The sequence below is a fragment of the Hetaerina americana genome, unplaced genomic scaffold (assembly GCF_022747635.1).
Source record: "Hetaerina americana unplaced genomic scaffold, ioHetAmer1.1.p SCAF_12, whole genome shotgun sequence".
Lineage (NCBI taxonomy): Eukaryota > Metazoa > Arthropoda > Insecta > Odonata > Calopterygidae > Hetaerina > Hetaerina americana.
The window spans coordinates 4,213,081-4,231,601 of record NW_027286292.1 but is presented as its reverse complement, the minus strand read 5'-3'; the positions used below and the strand labels follow the sequence as shown (position 1 = coordinate 4,231,601).

Genomic DNA, 18,521 nt, shown 5'->3' with positions numbered 1-18,521 from the left:
GTGCCTATCTGTTTGGGAATAAAACCTCCTGGTAATCAAATTTTGAAAGGCATTATCAAATAATTTACAGGTAAAACTTGAATCAAGACAGTATTGCTTTGAAATCATTTAGTCCCATATTGACCTCCTCAATCTATTCAATTTTCATTTTCCAATTGAGCTGATGCCATGGTAAGGTGCATTCATGGGTTTGAATTTCAAAATATATTGCATCGTAGAGTAACTTTGTATTAGCATATACATTTGTGGTATTTTTAATCAGGTTTGTTGAATGAGCTATTCTCAGTACTGGGGATTGGGATAGTGCGGTGGTTAATGTACTGGTTTCCCACCCTGAGGGCCCAGGTTTGAATCCTGGGGACAGCAGTTCTTTTTCAGTATCTTGATCCCTACTTGAGCTGCTGTGTGGAGAGCACTATGAGTACGTATGCAGTCTATCAGATAGGACTTTAAACTGTGAACCCCTTGGTGCCTTTCAACAAGAGCAGGCTAATATTGATGACAGTTATTCTTCGTGCTGACAGTAAAGAGTTTGTGCTGCAGCATTTTGTGTTATAAAAAATTAATTTATTACATGCATAAAAATGCTTCCATGCTGCAGTTTTAAATCTAACGGTAAAATTAAGTTTTAAATTTACGTTTAAAAGAAGGAAAAAGGGAGGCAGTTGTGTGTTTGACGAGTTTTGACATGTTTTAAAAGCACTGGCGTTTCTCATAAAGAATATTTGGAAATCCCGGCTGTACATTCCATGGCATTTTCTTTAATGCCCTCACGAAGTCACTAAATCTCTCACGTGATGGTAACTCGTAGCATATTTGTAATCAACCTCAGTGGGGCCCTGTTAGCACGGGGCCTGGTGCCATCGCACGACTTACCACCCCCAAAGGCCACCAGTGGTTCCCAGAATGATTGCATGGGTTTTTTACATTTGTGTTTAGCACAAGTTCCACTAGCATCGTAGTGTTGCTAGTGATTGCACATTTGTCCAAACTTGTGTTCAAAAGTGCTATTGGTGACTTCTCGTGCCCAGTTTAATAATATTTATAAATAATTTTTAATAATAGTTTTAAGAATGTTTAATAATAGTTTTAAAAATGTCGCCAAATAAAAAGCCACTAGAAGGCAGTCAAAAGAGAAAAAAAATAACCGTAGAAAGGAAAAGTGAAATCATTCAAAAGCAAGAATGAAGTGTCAAGTGTAGCTGTTCTATCACACACATACTTGACATCAACAATTTGTATTATCCTCAAGAGCAAGTAAAAAATTAAGGGGATAACTGCTTCAAAGGGCGTAACAAGAATTTCTAAGCAATGGTTATGTATTCTCAATATTGTTGAAAGGTTGCTTCTCATATGGATAAATGAAAAACAACTGCAAGGTGACGCTATTAATGAGACCGTGATATGTAAGCAGGTGATAGTGATTTTTGCTGACCTCGTTGAGAAAACACCTTGATGATGAATGGACAAAAAATAAGTATTTAAGGGAAGCCATGTGTGGTTTGAGAAGTTTAACAGAAGGACTGGCATTTACAGTGTTGAGTTATGGTGGAGCAGCGAAATCTGACTCAAAGGCAGCAGGGAACTTCATCAGTGACTTCACGAAGCTTGTAGATTCTGAGGGTTACCTGCTGCAAGATGTTTTTAATTGTGACGAGATGGGTCTCTTCTGGAAAAAGATGCCAAAGCAGACCTATACATATAACAGCAGAGGAGAATGCATTGTCCAGCCATATGGCAAATAAAGACCGTCTCATGCTGTGATTTTGTGCCAATGCAAGTGGCACAAAAAATTAAAATCATGCTTATTTACCATTCAGAAATTCCATGAGCCTTCAAGAACTCTGTTGAGTTCAGAAGAGCTGGCTAAATGTGATGTGAAGGCCCAACAAAAAGGCTAAGATGACGTGTGTCCTTTTTACTGACTGGATCAATGAGGTGTTTGGTTCTAATGTGAAAAGTATTTGCTTTTCTGAATGAATCTGCCACTCCATGTCTTGCTTGTTATGGACAATGCGCCTGCCCATTCTCCTGACCTACAATATGACCTCCTTGAGGAATTTAAATTCATCAAGATCCAATTTTTTCCTTCCAATACTCCTCCATTACTCCAGCATATGGACCAGCAGGTTATTTCTAACTTTAAGAAGCTCTCCACCAAAGCACTTCGTGAGCATTGTAATTAAGTAACTGAAAGGACCAATCTCAATCAGAGAGAGTTTTGGAAATATCATTTCAACTTCCTGGACTGCCTTAAAATGATCAAAAAAGCATGTGGGAAGGGATTACCAAGAGTACTCTCACCTCTGCTTGGAAGATGCTTTGGCTGGAGAGCATTGATGAAATCGACTTAATGAGATTTAAGACAGCAGATGTGAGGACTGTAGTCAATGAGAGTTGGGCCAAGGTTCTGGGACTGGAGGTGAATAAAAATGATATCAATGATCTTGTGGAGGAGCACAGCCAGGAGCTGACTACCAAAGAGCTTATGGAGTTGCATTATATTTCACAGGAAGAAGTTGTGGAGGAGAATTGTTTGAGGAGGAGGAGCTTACAGCAAAGCAACAATCATCTAGTGTAATAAGAGAAATGCTGACAGCATGGAAAACTGTTGCATTGTACATTAAGAAGCATCGCTCTAATTTGGCAGTTGTTATGGGCACTAAGATTTACATGATGATAATGCTGTCGTAATTTTGCTACATTTTGAAGAGTCTGCAAAATCAAATCTATCTCAACAGTTTTCAAGTAAAAAAGAATTATGTATGCATCATAAATAATAAACTAATTTTTTAATGGATTTTTTATACAAATCTAATTCGTATTCCAAGTTGGTTCATTACCTGATGGAGGAAGAGATTAAGACTAGTTCTCTCTTGCATCATATATTGAGGAGCATCACCCTAATATGACTGGCTATGCGCGCTAAAAAAATATGTAATTGTAATGCTATGTTGCATTTTGAAAAACACATGAAGAGTCAGTAAAAATGAATGTCTCTCGACAGGTTTCTTGTAAAAATGAGTTATAAATGTATCATAAATTAGCTAATTATTTTTTTTGTATTTTTCCTTCTACGAATTGAATTTGTATTCCTGGTGGTTTCATTCTGTGATAGAAGAAAAGGTGAACATGAACCGTGATCTTAAGTAGTGTCTAAATAATTTTCTTTCAATAATCCTTGCACAATTTTTTTTTTCTGCATCTAAAGCATTATTTTATTTTACATTGCTTAATAAGAAAAAAAATGATTCAGTAAATGAGTGTCGCTTTTCATCAGAAAGATCACGGAATGGATCATGCTCTTATTACGAGGTTCAACTGTATATTTTGTGTATCCAGTATTATATCACATTGACTATTGACCTTGGAAAAAAGGCCATTGTTTTGGGGACAGTAGAATCATTTTTGCAGGAAATAAATATCAGAAAAAAAAGCCATTAGGCCAGATCATGGTATCATATGCATTCAGTTGCTAAATGGAGGATCTGAGCTGAAATAAGGGTAATGCCAGACACCCTCAGTTTCACCTAGTTGTGATATTTCTAGGATATCAGGTCCTCCAGGAAACTGAGAGTGGCAAAGGGAAAGGAACTGGCCCCTTACCCTGTTTATGAGAAAAATTCAAATGAGATAGGAGTTAGAAGTAGGTGAGGTCTAATCTTGCTGCTTCAACCAACCCCTGGGTTGATATTAAGTAAATGTTTGAATTCTCTTTGCTTTCAGTTGTGTATATGCTTTTTACTTCATACAACTGTATAAAATTCATCTCCTTGGATTTTTGGACTTTTATTTCTTTTGGTTACCTTTTATATTCACTCTGCCAATAAAGTGATCATATAGGGTTCTATAGTGAAAATGGTTATAAAATCTTAGAAAGAATGATGAAAGGGTATGAAGTTTTTATGAATGTGGATATCATCAGCTACTGAAACTTCATAACTATTCCTTGAAAGTATCTAAAATATTTTTTGTTAATCGCATTACACATGTAACAGTAATTAACATATACAGAGGTTTAGTATCCTTTTTGGAATTGGATCTATATATTGAGTTTTTTTATTTCAGATACCACCAGAATGAGATTTTTCCGGAGTGTGGCACAAGCCTTACTTGATTTCAATGAGCTTAATCCGATTGCCCCTCTTCAGCTATTGCTTGAGGTTTGTAGACATATTTTATTGAACATTTTGACATTCTTTTGCAATGAAAATTATTGTGTACTATTAGAATGTATTGTCGTAATGCTGTGTAATTATAAGACCCAATCAAAAGATTGAATTTTGTTTATGTTAAGAGTAACTGTATAAATACACTTTATGCAAGGGTAAGTCTATTAATAATTTACAAAACTGGATTGATGCAATAATAATCAAAGTAACTTCCTGAAATTTATTTAACTTTTTTCATATTCATCCTGTACATTCAGACACTCATCTTTTTGCTAGTCCTTGAGAGCCAACAGCAAAGAGGTCTTTTGTTTGCTGTGTTTCAGCCAACAAGTAGCCTCTTGGACAATATCATCATCATTTTTAAAACTTCAGCTACTGAAATGATTGTTAGGGGCTTGAACAGATAAAAATCACTGGGGACTAGATCCGGACACTACAGGGGATATTCCAAGCATTTCCAGTGAAATATTTGTAACAGCTCCTGGATTTGCCTTGCTGATGTTTGGGACTTATTTATGACTTACCCTTGTATAATCAGCATATTCATCATATAATATATTTAACACCTAGAGCTACTTTCCCCAAACTTCTGGTGGAGAGAGAAAACAAATGTTGTTTCTTTCCTCATGACTATGGCTTCCCTCTGATGACATGATGTGACTTTCAGATTTCAAAAGAGTTGACTTCAGATGTCACATTGTGACTTATTAAGGGCTATTTACTATTTGACTAACAATTTCAGACTTTTGTTGTACTATTGTATATGCTGCTAAATTATTTTGACCTTCATCAGTGAATTTGTGGAAACTTGCATGAATGAAAATTAATCAAGTTTGATATCCATTTTTCCAAACAATGTAATTGTTATCAGGTCTGATTGTACCCATTTTAAAAATTTTCAAAGTATTATCTATGTAGTACAGTTGATTCAGCTTTAATTTTTTTATAAATAAACACTAGCTTCTCGCCACTGTCAACATAGGTTATGGGCAACACTCATGAAATAAGTTAACAGCTATATTGTAGTTCAATGAACCCTCTTCTCCTACCCTGAAAAATATCCCGATTGTTCCTTAAATCTTTTCTTTAGGAAGTCTTTTCTTTCAAATATCATGAATGATGGAAGCTATTACTGTTCACCAAAACTGTTAGCATTATGGTGCAGCACTGTTTTTCTACTCTTCACATTTGTAATCATTTGGCCTTCTTATTAACTAGATGAGACATTTGGTGTTTACAAATGCAGTGTGTTTGATCTGCAGCAGTAGTGGTTATTTAGGGGCAACCTACAGTTATGATAATTTGTGCCATTATGGATAGGTACAGCTTCAGCAAATCAGGTACCGCTTTCCCTTTATTGTGCTTCACATAAGCATTGGATTTAATTGTTTATATTCTTTGTTTGGTCTTAATGATGTCTATCATGAATAACTTAATCCTTCAGATTATGAATTGTGCCATCATCATCCTTTTGCCAATTTTGATGACTGTAGTCGAATTCCCCTGTTGCAGTTAAGTTTGTCATTTTCTTTGATCATTCATCATAATTTCTATGATAGATTACATTAGGATTACCCTGACTGGAAAATTCTGGTAAAACAATTTCTTGGTGAATAACTTCTCCATTCTCCTTCTTTTTAGAATCTCAACTCACGCAAAAGTCTTCCACTCGACACTCTCCCCTGCATCCTGCACAATGTGGCATGTTACTTGGACTGCTTGCCTCTGCTCGAAGTGGGAGGTGGAGGTAGTGGCAGTGGGGGTGGATGGGGGGGCATGGCTGGCATAGGGGCCACTTCAATGGGCCTTGGTATGGGTGGTGGTGTGGCCATGGGTGGTGGGCTCCCCATGGGTGGCAGTGGAAATCCTGGAGCATGTTCATCCACCTCTGGTGGCCAGAACACTGGGGCTTTATCTTCCATGCCAGGGTCTTCCTCCTGTGGAGCTGGGCCGAGTCCATCTGTCAGCTCAGGTGGTGTCTTGGGGTCTGGGGTTGGTGTGACCAGTGGGGGTGGGGTGGGGCAGGGTGGTGTGGGGGGTGTTGCCATAGGGTCAGGAGGAGGGGGACCAGGAGGTTGCCCAAGTGGTGCTGGTGGTCAGCCACCAGTAGGGGGGCCTCCGTCTGGCTGGACAGCACTGATTTCGCAAATGGAGCTCCTCTTCAGAAGACTGGTGCTTTCTTTGGGCTCCCTTGGTGGAGGTCACATTGCCATTAGGGCTTTGCTGCGAATAATGGCTGCCATCCTTAAGGTTCCAGGAGTAGCATCCTTCAAGGTTTCACATTTCTTCTGCATTCACTCTGTTGAGTAAATCCTGAAATCTGTGATGTTTTATTCTTTTCTCCTCGTTGTTGTGTGTTATTTCATAGTTGCACTCTTTTTCATTGTGATGTTGTTTCACTGTATTTCTTCACCTTTTATTTGATTCTGAAATGTGTGTTAAGTGACCCATTACTGCTGCATGCATATTATGTTTGCCTTGACTGATGTTTTTTTATAAAGAGGTAGATTAAGAGTTTTGTGATGGAAAATATAGCCATAGAACCTCAACTCCTGGCAATAGTAAATGATTCAAGTTACAGCAACCATATCGTTGAAGGCATAGCTTATCAGAATTTTCACTCTATTTGAAGCCCTTCCTCTAAATTAGTCCAAACATCCTGAACTTACAATGAAATGTTTTGAAATATTTTTGCAATGCATAGTGTTTTGACCTCTTAATCTGCTTCCTTAATTGTTTATCTTCAAAATTGATATTCTTATATTTTTCTGGTTTTGAGATACTAATCAAAGTAAAAGCAAGCTTTTTATGTTTTGCTAATGATATCACCTTGTGTATATCCTTTTTTCATTTTTCCTTTAATTTCTTTTAGTTTTCCTTCTGTGGCACAGATAAGTGTGGGCAATAATCTCATCAACTCGTATGATCTAAAATGGATATGAATATCATTATTTTCATTTGAGGTAAATTAAATTAATTTCATAGTCTTATTTTTAATCCTTTGTTCCCTTGAATGTCAAGGTTTTACTTCATGTAAGTATTGTGTGTTTGTGATGCTAAACAACTTGAACAGTCTGACCACAAAAATTATATTGCTATTACTCCTATAAAGTCTTCTGCATAAAAAAGATCATAATTTTTAGCAGCAGAAATCTGTGAGTACATATAATCTTCAATAAATATAAAGGACTAAAACACTGCAGAGCATATGTTTCCCAAAGTTAAAATAAGTATTTTGACAAATTCTTAATGTTGTAAAGCACCCATATTTTATACTTAACTTTTTGATAACAAGATTTTGCTGTGTTACTCAACATGTATTCTATTTTGAAATTATTTGTATGCAATCAATTCATCATATGTTTGAGGTAATATCATAGTATATTTCTTTCATTAGGGAATCCTTGATCCATTCTCCAAAGTTTTGAGTTGTGCCATTCAGAATCATGTCATGAAATACCAGTCACTAGTGGACCTCTGCTACCTCTGTAATAGAGCCTTTTCTAAGGTGGGACTATTATCATATATTTTAAGTTAGAAAGTAAAATAAGATTTGTAGCTTATAGGCAGTCATATGAAAAGCAGATGTACCTATGTTAATTATTTTATCATAAATTGTACATTTCATTAAAAGAAACTGTAATGATGAAATTTTAATGAAATAGCCTGGAGCTTTCTGAAAATAACTAGCCTATAATTAAATTTTCTTAATGTTTTCACTATGGACGTTAATCTTATTGTGAGAGAGGATTTTCCTTTGTTTCATTCTACTCTAAAGCCACTTAACCCTGCTCCCATGGAACATGTTGATCACAATGCTAACCAGAGACTCAGCTATGTAAATTTTTCAATCGTTTATGTATTTATTTAAAAAATACATCTGATGCAATATTGTGGCAGGAGGCTGTAAATTTTTTTGAGAAAATATTTTGGTGGAAATTGAATAGCATGGACATTTAAGTTTATTAATGGTAAGAAGTCAGCTCAATATAAGCCATATAAAGATGTTACAAAGCGCATGAAAAACAATTTGCTACATGTAAGTTAGGTTTTTATAAAAGCATGAGCACCGATCAATAAAGAGTGAACAAAAATGTTTATTCCTATTTTACAGTAGGCAAAATATTAATTTTATGTTATATTGTTAGCTTAATGTGAACTTTATATGTGGTACAAATTTCATTGATTTGAATCCAGTATTGCTTCAATGACATTTGTTGCAAGTTGAAACCTGTTCAGTTAACCTATGTCTGCTTCTGACGATGAAAATTGCTTTCCCCAAAGGTGTTTCTTCACACAGGAACATGAAAAAGTAATATGAGGCTATGTCTGAACCATAATGAGGATAAAGAACAAAGTTCATATTTATTTCTGTGATATAATTGTCATTTTCCATGTGTTTTGCCTAATTTAAACAAAATTGTTTCATAATTATTGTTTTATATCAGAAATATTTCATGATTATTTTTATCACTGTTTATTTGCAGGAAAGGGACAAATTACTGCTGACAAGAATGGTTATCTTTGAATTGGTACAAGCTTTGAAGTTCAAAACATCTATTCCAGATACCAACTTCCTAATGCTTATAAACTTTGTTCTTCAGGTATGTACAACTTAAGTAAGAGCATTAAAATTTTGTTTGGTCTACTCTGTGCTGAACTCCAAAATTTGGGTTTATACATATTCATGTCTAATTATATTATTATTATCTATTATCTGTCTATGTAGGATGCAGGAGGATGTCTCCCTCTTCGAGTTTTGCTGGAGGAAGAGCTTCCACCAGCCCCTGGTCCAGAATTTGGGGCTCCATCATCCTCAGCAAGCCCTCCCCCATTATATTCAACATCAGCCTCAGAAATCATGCGCCATCATCTTAGTGATTGCTTAGATTTTCTTTCTGACTTCCACACTCTAAGCAAAATTAAGGTACATAATAATTGCCCAGAGTATATATTAAGTATTGATAATTTGAACTATAGTGCCATGAAATTATAGAAAACGGTATAATATAGCATTAGTAATAATAATAATATAATAGTATTGACAGTTTTCAATTAGATTTAAGTCATGACATAATAACACACTCTTGTTCAGCATGTCTTTTGAAGGGAGTTGGAATTCTGAATGTACTAATCAGTAATATGAGCCAACCAGGTGTGACCTTCTGTGGCATTTTAGTTGTAATGTGGGTGGTATAGCTTAAGGTTAATGATATGATTACTGTTCATTCCATAGCTTGTTGGTGATAAATTGTGGCAAAACCTTTCATTTCATCATTATCATGAAAAATAGGTAACTAATAGGTAGGTAGGGAATTTCTGAGTAAATAATTCATAACTACTTTATGAATACTTTATAAATCAATACTTTTGGGATTTAATTTACATTTGCATCAACTTAGGTAATTAATCATAAAAAAGTCAACAATGTGTATGCCATACTCTACTCATCTCTTGAATATCCCATGAATATTTTTATGATATGTATTCAAAAATGAAAATTGAAAACCATGGGACAAAATGCAACTGTAATTAAATTCAATGATGCTATTGTACTAACAAAGTTCCAGCAATTGTAGAATGACAAATATCTAAATAAAATTGCCAAATACAATTCACTCTACAGTGCACAACGCCCATTGGCTACAATTTTTTAAATTTAAAAGAATTTTGTACAGGTCTTACATTTTCTATAAAAATAAGCTATTAATGACACTTCACTTAAACTTTTAAAATGTACAAATGTCCAGAAGAACTACTGCTATACCACTGCTTTCGTAGGAGAACTTTCATCCACTTCACAGAGAAGTGTACACACTTCTTCTGCCCTGAACTCAATATTTTTGTAAACCATATTTATATAGCATTCTTCTATCATTTACCTCTTTTATAGGGCCCTCTATTAGAGTAATATGCATTCTCTGGGAAAAAGAGATTTATTAATTGTACTTGTGCAAATGCTTAAAATTCTTCAAAATACTCTCCCCCTGAATCAATACATCTGCAGAGGCATGTCTGCCACATCTGGAAGGCACCCTGAAACTCCTCAGTGGGAATTTCCCTCAGGAACATTGTCACATGCTTTTAGATGTTTTCCAAGGCCTCCCAATACTTTCCTTTCAGCTCTCTCTTCAGTGGGGGAAACATAAAAAAGTCGCGTGTAGCCAAGTTGGGACTATAAGGGAGCTGGGAGATCCACCTGGGGTGCTCTGGGCCAGAAAGTTGGTAACAATGAAGGGTGTGTGGCTGGGGGCATTGTCATGGTAGAACTTGACTGCCTGTTTGTGGTGTTACAAAGTCGAAAAACACACTTCACATGGAGGTACGTCTTTCCGCTCAGACTACTTGGAGCAAACTGGTGACCAACTGCATTGAAAGGGCAGATCCCCCCCCACATATCCCGACCAATTTTACCACGCTGCAATGGATAGTCACGTCACAATAAAATTATGCACATTACTTTCATAATTGGCCATGCATATATTATTAATCTACTGAAAAATACTGCATACATGTTCCCTGCATATTTATCACTAAGAAGGATTTGTGTTTGTAAAAATTTTGTTTTTCAGTTAATATTAATAATCTGTCCAGTTGGTATTATAATTCATCAGCTATTATTTAGAATTTATGTATGCTGTGAAATATTTCAAAAATACCAAAAATGCATCAATTTTTGCGAATAAATGATGTATAGGTAATCAAAGCTTTTAATTGTTTTTTTCATAAGCAACATGCAAAGCATTTAAGTATTTATTCAGATTATAATTCAATGACCTTATAACATGAATCATTTTTAATAAAAGGAAAGTGATCAATGTGTGCAACATGTTTTTGCTTATTCCAGATACTTCAAGGTTGAAAGGTCATTTAAGACTCAATCAGATTTCTTGTTTGATAGATGTGTTGGGAAGGAAAACTGAAATCAGTTTAGCTGTAGCAAATTGAGTAGCTTCAGGTGTGATTTGGTGGAAGTCGAACATAATGAATTACTGATCGTAGCACTTTTCCACTTGGCAATATTTTTTTTTAATTTTTCGACCGGGTTTCGATGTATTATATCATCATCAGGTAACAAAAGAAGTTGTGTGAGTTTCTACCTTTCAAGGTCAAAACTGTTTTTTTTGCTATCCTTTGTAAACGTCTTCTTTGTCTTCTCTCCCCTTTCCTCCCCTCTCCCTCTCCCCCCCCCCTTGTTTCCTACCATGTTCTTTCCCTTCCCTCCGGAATCTTAAATGTATATAAGAGGGCACACAACTTCATTTTGCTATCTGATGATGATGTAATACATTGAAACCCAGTCATAAAATATAAAAAAAATTTATCAAGTGGAAAAGTGCTACGATCAGTTATTCATCCAGTTTAGCTGTAGTTCAATTTGTTCACCCAATTATTTGTCGAACCCTAAGCCCTAGCAATTAAATGGCTATTGAAATGCTCTCATATCTGTTTCAGAGTTACTGTAAAGGAGTTTCTGTTGGTCTGAATGAAGATACACTGGGAGGCACAATCAAAAGTGGTGTAGCTCAGTTTGTAGCCTTAGAATTAACAAGAGGAAACAGCAGAGACAACAGAGCTATTGTCCGTCACTTACCATGGCTTTACAATGCTCCTTCATCTCTTCAACAAGGGCAAGTATGGGTTTTCCATTGCTTGAATTATATTCTGAATTGACAGCTGCAACGTAGCTTCAGCATTTCATTTATGACTCTGATTATTGGTTTGGTGTTTTGATAAGGATTCATTATCAGCCGTATGCTAGTCTTAATACTATACCTGTTTTTCAGGTGGAATATTATTTTTTTAAATTCAGGGCCTAATGAAAACAGCCAGGTTTCAGCCTTATACATTAGACTATAAGCATGTAATATTAACAATGGCAACCCAAAACACCCAAGCCATAAGTGTGGGAAAATCTACCGTGGAGGGAATCAAGCCTAAGGCGGGTTGCCAGGCAGGGAGGTTACCTCCCCATTCTGCTCTCTGTTTGTCTTTCCAGCTGCCACTTTAGAGTTCTCTCTCCCTTACTCCACCCACACTCACTAAGATAAAGTTAATGAGGTTTATATAAAGGAGGGGGATCAAGATGGTGCGGTGGCTATCGTACTGGCTTCCCACCCAGAGGGCCTGGGTTGGAATCCCATCTGCATCGAATATTTTCAGTGGTATCTCAATCCCTACTTGAGGTGCTTTGTTGAGGGCGCTTTAAGTGGGTATGCCATCCATTGGATGGGACGTTAAGCTGCAGGTGCCTTTCGTTAAGAGTAGGCTAATGCTGACACCGGGCTTCCTTTTCCTGTCCATCCCTAATGGCACAAATGACCGTAGCTGTCGGTCACCCCCTAAATACTACTATAAAAAGAAGAGGAGTGAGTGTGAGGTACTTCTAGAGTGCTTGTGGTAAAAAATAGTAGAGGGGTGCATCAGTAATAGGCAAGTGTGATATGCCCGAATAGTCAAGCTGAGAATGGATGATAGTTTCATCTGCAAATTATGAGAGAAGAGGTTGTAGATAAAAGTGTAAAATGAGAAAGCAATGGGTGAATGTGTGGTTGGAAGGGACTCAAGACTATAGATATCAGGAGTCCCAAAAATAGAAAAGCATGAATGAAACAATGTATGATGTAACAGAGGTGAAAGAAGTGTACAAGGATGGAGTAGTGTAGTAGGAATTGCTGTAAGGAATGTTCCTGTAGTAACCTAAAATGAGTCTTGTTTTGAATTTTTCTCTTCTGAGTGGGAATATTATAAAGTGAAAAGTGTAGGGAATAGTCCATATGTATATATACATATCTGATTTCAAATACAAAAGTCCAGCAGTGTATATACATAGAAAGAACCCATTTGATATTTTAAAAAGTTGTTCAAACCAATTTAATCATCATAATTCACCAATTTTCAAGTACATTAGTTTCAAATAAAAATGCATTAATTAGCCAAGTATGAAATATGACTCTGCAGGTTAGAGTAAATGATTACTAACTAGAGAGATCCCTGGTTTAAATCATTCATTGTGCTTTCTGAGAGCTTCATCTAAATTCTCAGAAGTTTGATTGTATGTTCAGTAGTACTTCATAGGATTTGAGGGAAAGAAGTTCCCCCCTCACCCTGAAAGCATTAGACTTGTTACCTGCCTTTGAGATGATCTCTCTTCTGATCAATGAAAACTTGCCGCTCTGTTGTTTAGTTTAATGATGTGAAGAATAGAATGAAGTCGATTTTGTCGAATTATGCACTACCTTATTAATTTAAAGGATAATCTAATTTTCAAGTTGAACTTTTTATGTAAACAGGAAGTCTCTTTTTTATTATTTTAATTCTAGATAGTCATAATGACTTCTTGCTTCGTAACTCTCTGGTAAACTCATTCTATTAAAAACATTATATGTATTCTTTTATGCATGTGTTAAGAACATTGGATTGGTTCATCACTTTGATTTGCACTACATGTATAATTATATTTTTTGCATGGTCTCTCCCAAAAATAAGAAGAATAATTCCAGGAAATAAAATTAATTGCTGATCAAAGTATGAATGACTGAAATTCTTCAAATTAGCCCCCTTGTGCATCAACACACCGATGCCAGCAACTCATCTAGTAGTGGTATGTTTCCTGAAAGTTTTTGATGGGAACATTGTTCACGCTCCCAGCCACAGCCTCTGTGAAGTTATCCAACATTTCAAAGTAGTTGCCTTTCATGCTCATTTTAATTCTTGGGAACGAAAAGAAGTCCAGCAGTGCAACATCAGGACTGTAGGGAGGCTCGGGCAGCATTGCCATCTTATGCTTGGCCTGGTACTTGGTCATGAGGAAGGTGGTGTGGAATGACACATTGTTGTGGTTCAGCCTCCAGTTGGCAAACATCTCCCTCCTGATGCTACATTCTCTTTTATTCAGTCTTTTGACGACTTCCACGTAGAATTTACTGATCGCTGTCAGTCCCTGAGTCACATACTCTTTGTGGATGATGCCTTTTGAGTTGAGAAAGGTGATGAGAAAAATACTACTTATTTTTGGGCCCTATCTGTAATGCTAACAAAGAAAAATAAAACAAGGGCATTTTTATCAGGAAATGTTGCTTTCATTTATGTGATAAATTATTTGCAGACCACGGGAATTTATAGACTGCGTGGCACATATTCGCCTCCTGTCCTGGTTGCTCCTGGGGTCACTTATGCACACTGCCCTTCTTGGTGGGAGTAGTGGCAGTGGCCCTGGAAGCAGTGCTAAGCCATCTAGTGGTACTACTGGTGGATGCATATTGATTGGTGGAGGATTGGTTGCTGCTCCAACTAATTCAGCATCATCAGGGTCATCCACTTCAGCTGCAGGTCCTACCATTTCTCATGCCAGCTCTGGTGCTTTCCTGTGTCAGCCAATACCTCAAGAAGCATCATGTCATGTAGCTGATCATGTCCAAGTGATTCTTGCTGGTTTTGCTGAGCAGTCTAAAGCATCTGTGCTTCATATGTCTTCACTTTTTCATGCTTTTATATTGTGCCAGGTAATTTATCATTTTCAATGTAAAATTTTAATTAGTTTTGTTTAACTTTTTATCATATCTGTAAGAGCCTAAGAACCTGTGAAATATAGATGTAGGTAATTCATTGCTGTTATCTATACTAAAGATTTGAGGGTAAATCAATGTAAATTCAACAATCATTCTGGCAACACTCTCGCCCATCTTGTTCAAATTTTCTGTACCAATTGATGCCCATCCAAAACTGAGTCACATGAACTATTTTTGTAAATTGACAACCTTTTCAAATTTTATGATAAATTGAATAATTTATCAATGTGTCTGCAAAATCCCGAATCATTTCTTATAACCACAGTATGAAATTTGTAATTTTATTTAATTGTTTAAACTATAGCAAAATATTTCAAATGCATTATTTCACACACTAAATATTAAGTTTTTCTTTAAAAACTTAAATGGCGCATCAAACTTCTTCTTTGAAATACTGAAATGTTGGAGGGTATTTTTTATTCAAAGAAAATCAAAAATATTGAGTTTTAGTTTGCAAGTTTAACTCATCATTAGGTGGCCTACCTGCTGCAATGTATAAATCAAGGACAGGTGCTAAAAGCCCTATTTGGAATGACTACATAACTTTATATTCTTACAGTGTTTTTATGTTGGGCTGAATTTTTTCAATGGACTGTGAGTGCAACACATGTTTGTGTTGTTTATAATGACCTCTCGTCACTTATTGTCAAGTACATGGAGAAATGATTGAAATTTTATTCTGTCAAAAATTGGTGACACAACAAATCTCCTCAATGTTTTTCATGGAAGTTTCCACTAGTGTATCAGGCCACCTTGGTTTTAATAATTAAATGTGCGACCTTGAAAATTATGATAAACTGTTGAAGCTATGTGTTGAATTATTAAACTAATCACTTTTTCTTTGCAAAATTAAATGGAATGATTCCAGCTGTGGACTGTTTATCTGGAGCAGATGGCCTGGGGTTGGGTGCCAAGCAGTGAAGCCCATGCTACCACTATGGGTATCGTATTTGACTTCTGGGGAAAAGTAACCCCATGCATTTTGCAGCTTGTTTCTCATTGTAAAGTGGTGAGTACCTTTTCAATAAGAATTGATTTGTTAAGTCAGAAGTAGGGGTTTTAATTTTCTAATCAGGGCCCTGAAAATGTAGATTTTACCCTACCTGTTAAGCCTTAAAAATTATAAAAAGTTACATTGTTCATTTGTTCAGAAAAATAAGTCACTTGGCTCACCACTATGCATCCTAACTCTTCAACAGACTTCTGTTTCTCTGCCTCATACACTCCCCAATCTCAGGGTACCTTTAACTGAACATTTTATAAGAATGAATGTGATAAGTGCTCTAACACAATATGGAATCAATAAAATAAGACCTATTTTTTTCAAATAATATTTAATTTTCTAAGTTCTCTTTCTCTTTGATAAAATTAAATGTAGCATCTGTGCAGCAAATGTTTTTAATTTGCATTGTGAGATGAATTAAAGCTCAGGCTTTTATCCTAGAATGACCAGGGAGCTGGTTACTCTATGATTTAATTTATATTTATTAGCATTGAGTGGATATTTTAAGTTAATTCCTCAAGTTATGGCAATAAATATTTTTGTATTGCTCTTATTAATTACCTATGATAATTATTATTTATAAAAAATTAATGTTGGAATACATTTATGTGGGAAATATTATTTAAAATATTTCTATGAATCCAATCCACTTTAAGTATGCCATCAGCTGAAATTTTTAATAAAGAAAAATTCATGGGAAAGGACTTGTTGAGATAACTTTTGTTTCAATTATCAGGGCATTTAACATATTATGATAAAAGAATAAAATTTATAATTGTAAGAGTTGACTCAACGAGATAAATTCCAGTGAATTCATATTCCATGTCTTCTTCTACACCAGCTTGCAGAAATGGTGAACCTACATTTTTTAAGCTTAATGGAAGCTCTTCTTGAGTGCAACTCCACTATCCTCAGCAAGCTACTTCCTCTCTGGAGTCCTGTCTTATTTGCCTATCACACTCAGGTATATATTTATTTTTAGTATCTAATGAAGTACAATACAGGATCTCAAATCCAGAAATTTAGATAATGATTTCTGGATTTTGAATCCTCAGTGGTTGAAAAATTGCAACACAAACCTTTCAGATTAAATATATTGGTACTATGGCCAATATTGATAGGGAAATTTAAAAAAAAATCAAATTTTAAATCAATCAATCAATTTATTTTGTCCAAGGATTTGTTTTACAAAAATAGGGCATGTCAAAGAAAATATATGGCTGCAAATTATAGTTGCAGATATTCATCGGCAGAGTATAACAGATATTCACAAAGTTTTTTTATAAATATTGACATTTTATTGAGATTCCCCACATTGTCAGGTAACCTATTTAAAAGAATGAGACCCATGTTTTTAGGCATAAGCACTGCTGCATTTTTGGTTCTTGCAAATGATTGGTGCAGGTTTTTAGAGGTTCTGGTATTAAGTATGATAATCTTCATTGCTATTATAGAATTGGATGTTGCACTTCACACAAATGATTGTTGTGTGTGTGTACGTATGTGTGTGTGAATGTGAAACTTTTTAAAGAGGGGGTGGGGGGTGTGATAAAGATGCATTGCACATTATTCGAATAACCCTTTTTTGTATTTTAAATATCATACTGGCTTTTGGTTAGGAACCCCAGAAAATGACACTACTGTACTGTACTGTACTTGTGCAGAAAAATAACCATAATACACAGCTGTTAGGACATCATTATGGATGGTGGGCCTGATCGCATAAGATCAGAAGTCTTTTTATATTTATTGAAACTCAATATTATCTTTGTAATATTTATTTTCAACCTTGGTATGAAAAATGTCCACAGCCAGAAGAGTTGTAGGTTTTTGTGAAAATATGCTGGGCTCTAATTGAATGCAAGATATCTCTGGATTAGTGTTCCTCCATCATAATTTGATTCACAGAATAATGAAGACTTAATTATCAGTGTCAGACACTCGGAACAAAATTGAAAAAGCTTTGAGCTAAAGTCTATTCGTTTGCCCAGCCTAATAAACTCTTTGGGTGTCTGTTTTATAAATTTTTTCCACCACCAGTTGGCTGAAAACACATAGGAGAAATGTTAAGATGAAAATTACATTTAAATGCTCTATATTTTATATTTTTGATCTTTTCTCAGTCGTCATTCAGTACAAATCATATTTTAATGTTAGATAGGGAAACCAAATTTCATTATATAAAAGCTTTGAAGCCAGTTGATATTCCGAAGATTTCCATGGAATATATTCCGTGGGCTCTTAAGTTCATGTTTGTCAAGTTTTCCTGTACTCACAGGTTGAAGTAAATACAATGAGTAGTATACACATGCCAATAAAAGCTTCAAAAACCCTAGAAATTACCAGGGCTCATTTAAAACCAGTTTAATGGCCTATTTCAAATTCTTGATATGCTTGACTAAAATATTATTTTTGTGAATGCAGCTTTCTCAGGACTTGTTGATGCTCAACACATTTCTGAAAATATTTTCAAAATATTTATTTGTCTATAAATGACATTGATAAAAATCGTGAAGGAAATATTTGCATTTCAGACATGAAGTTCTTTTTTTATTCTTTTATTCTTAAATAATTTTCTTTTGTAACTTGGGTTTAAGGACAAGCCTTTTAATTACATTTATTATTATTGATATAATTATTACTATTTTCAAGTTGAATTATGTTCACAAATTGATTTGGCTTTTTTAAGTAAAAGGTCGGCATGCAAGACAATTATATATAAATGCTACCATGCATCCATCCAGCGTCATTAACCTGAAGGTTGATTTGATGGGT

At 35.4% G+C, this 18,521-nt stretch overlaps 1 protein-coding gene across 1 annotated transcript in view; it reads left to right on the top strand.

Annotated features, from left to right (window-relative positions):
• The window catches only part of unc79 (UNC-79 domain-containing protein), a 197,243-nt gene that overhangs the window by 170,952 nt on the left and 7,770 nt on the right, over positions 1-18,521 (top strand). Inside the window, exons 43-52 of the mRNA XM_071582616.1 lie at positions 4,069-4,163; positions 5,814-5,913; positions 6,280-6,446; positions 7,570-7,680; positions 8,660-8,776; positions 8,902-9,099; positions 11,628-11,803; positions 14,281-14,677; positions 15,612-15,752; positions 16,588-16,710. Coding sequence (XP_071438717.1) covers positions 4,069-4,163; positions 5,814-5,913; positions 6,280-6,446; positions 7,570-7,680; positions 8,660-8,776; positions 8,902-9,099; positions 11,628-11,803; positions 14,281-14,677; positions 15,612-15,752; positions 16,588-16,710 — 1,625 coding nt within the window. The remainder of the gene's footprint in view (positions 1-4,068; positions 4,164-5,813; positions 5,914-6,279; positions 6,447-7,569; positions 7,681-8,659; positions 8,777-8,901; positions 9,100-11,627; positions 11,804-14,280; positions 14,678-15,611; positions 15,753-16,587; positions 16,711-18,521) is intronic.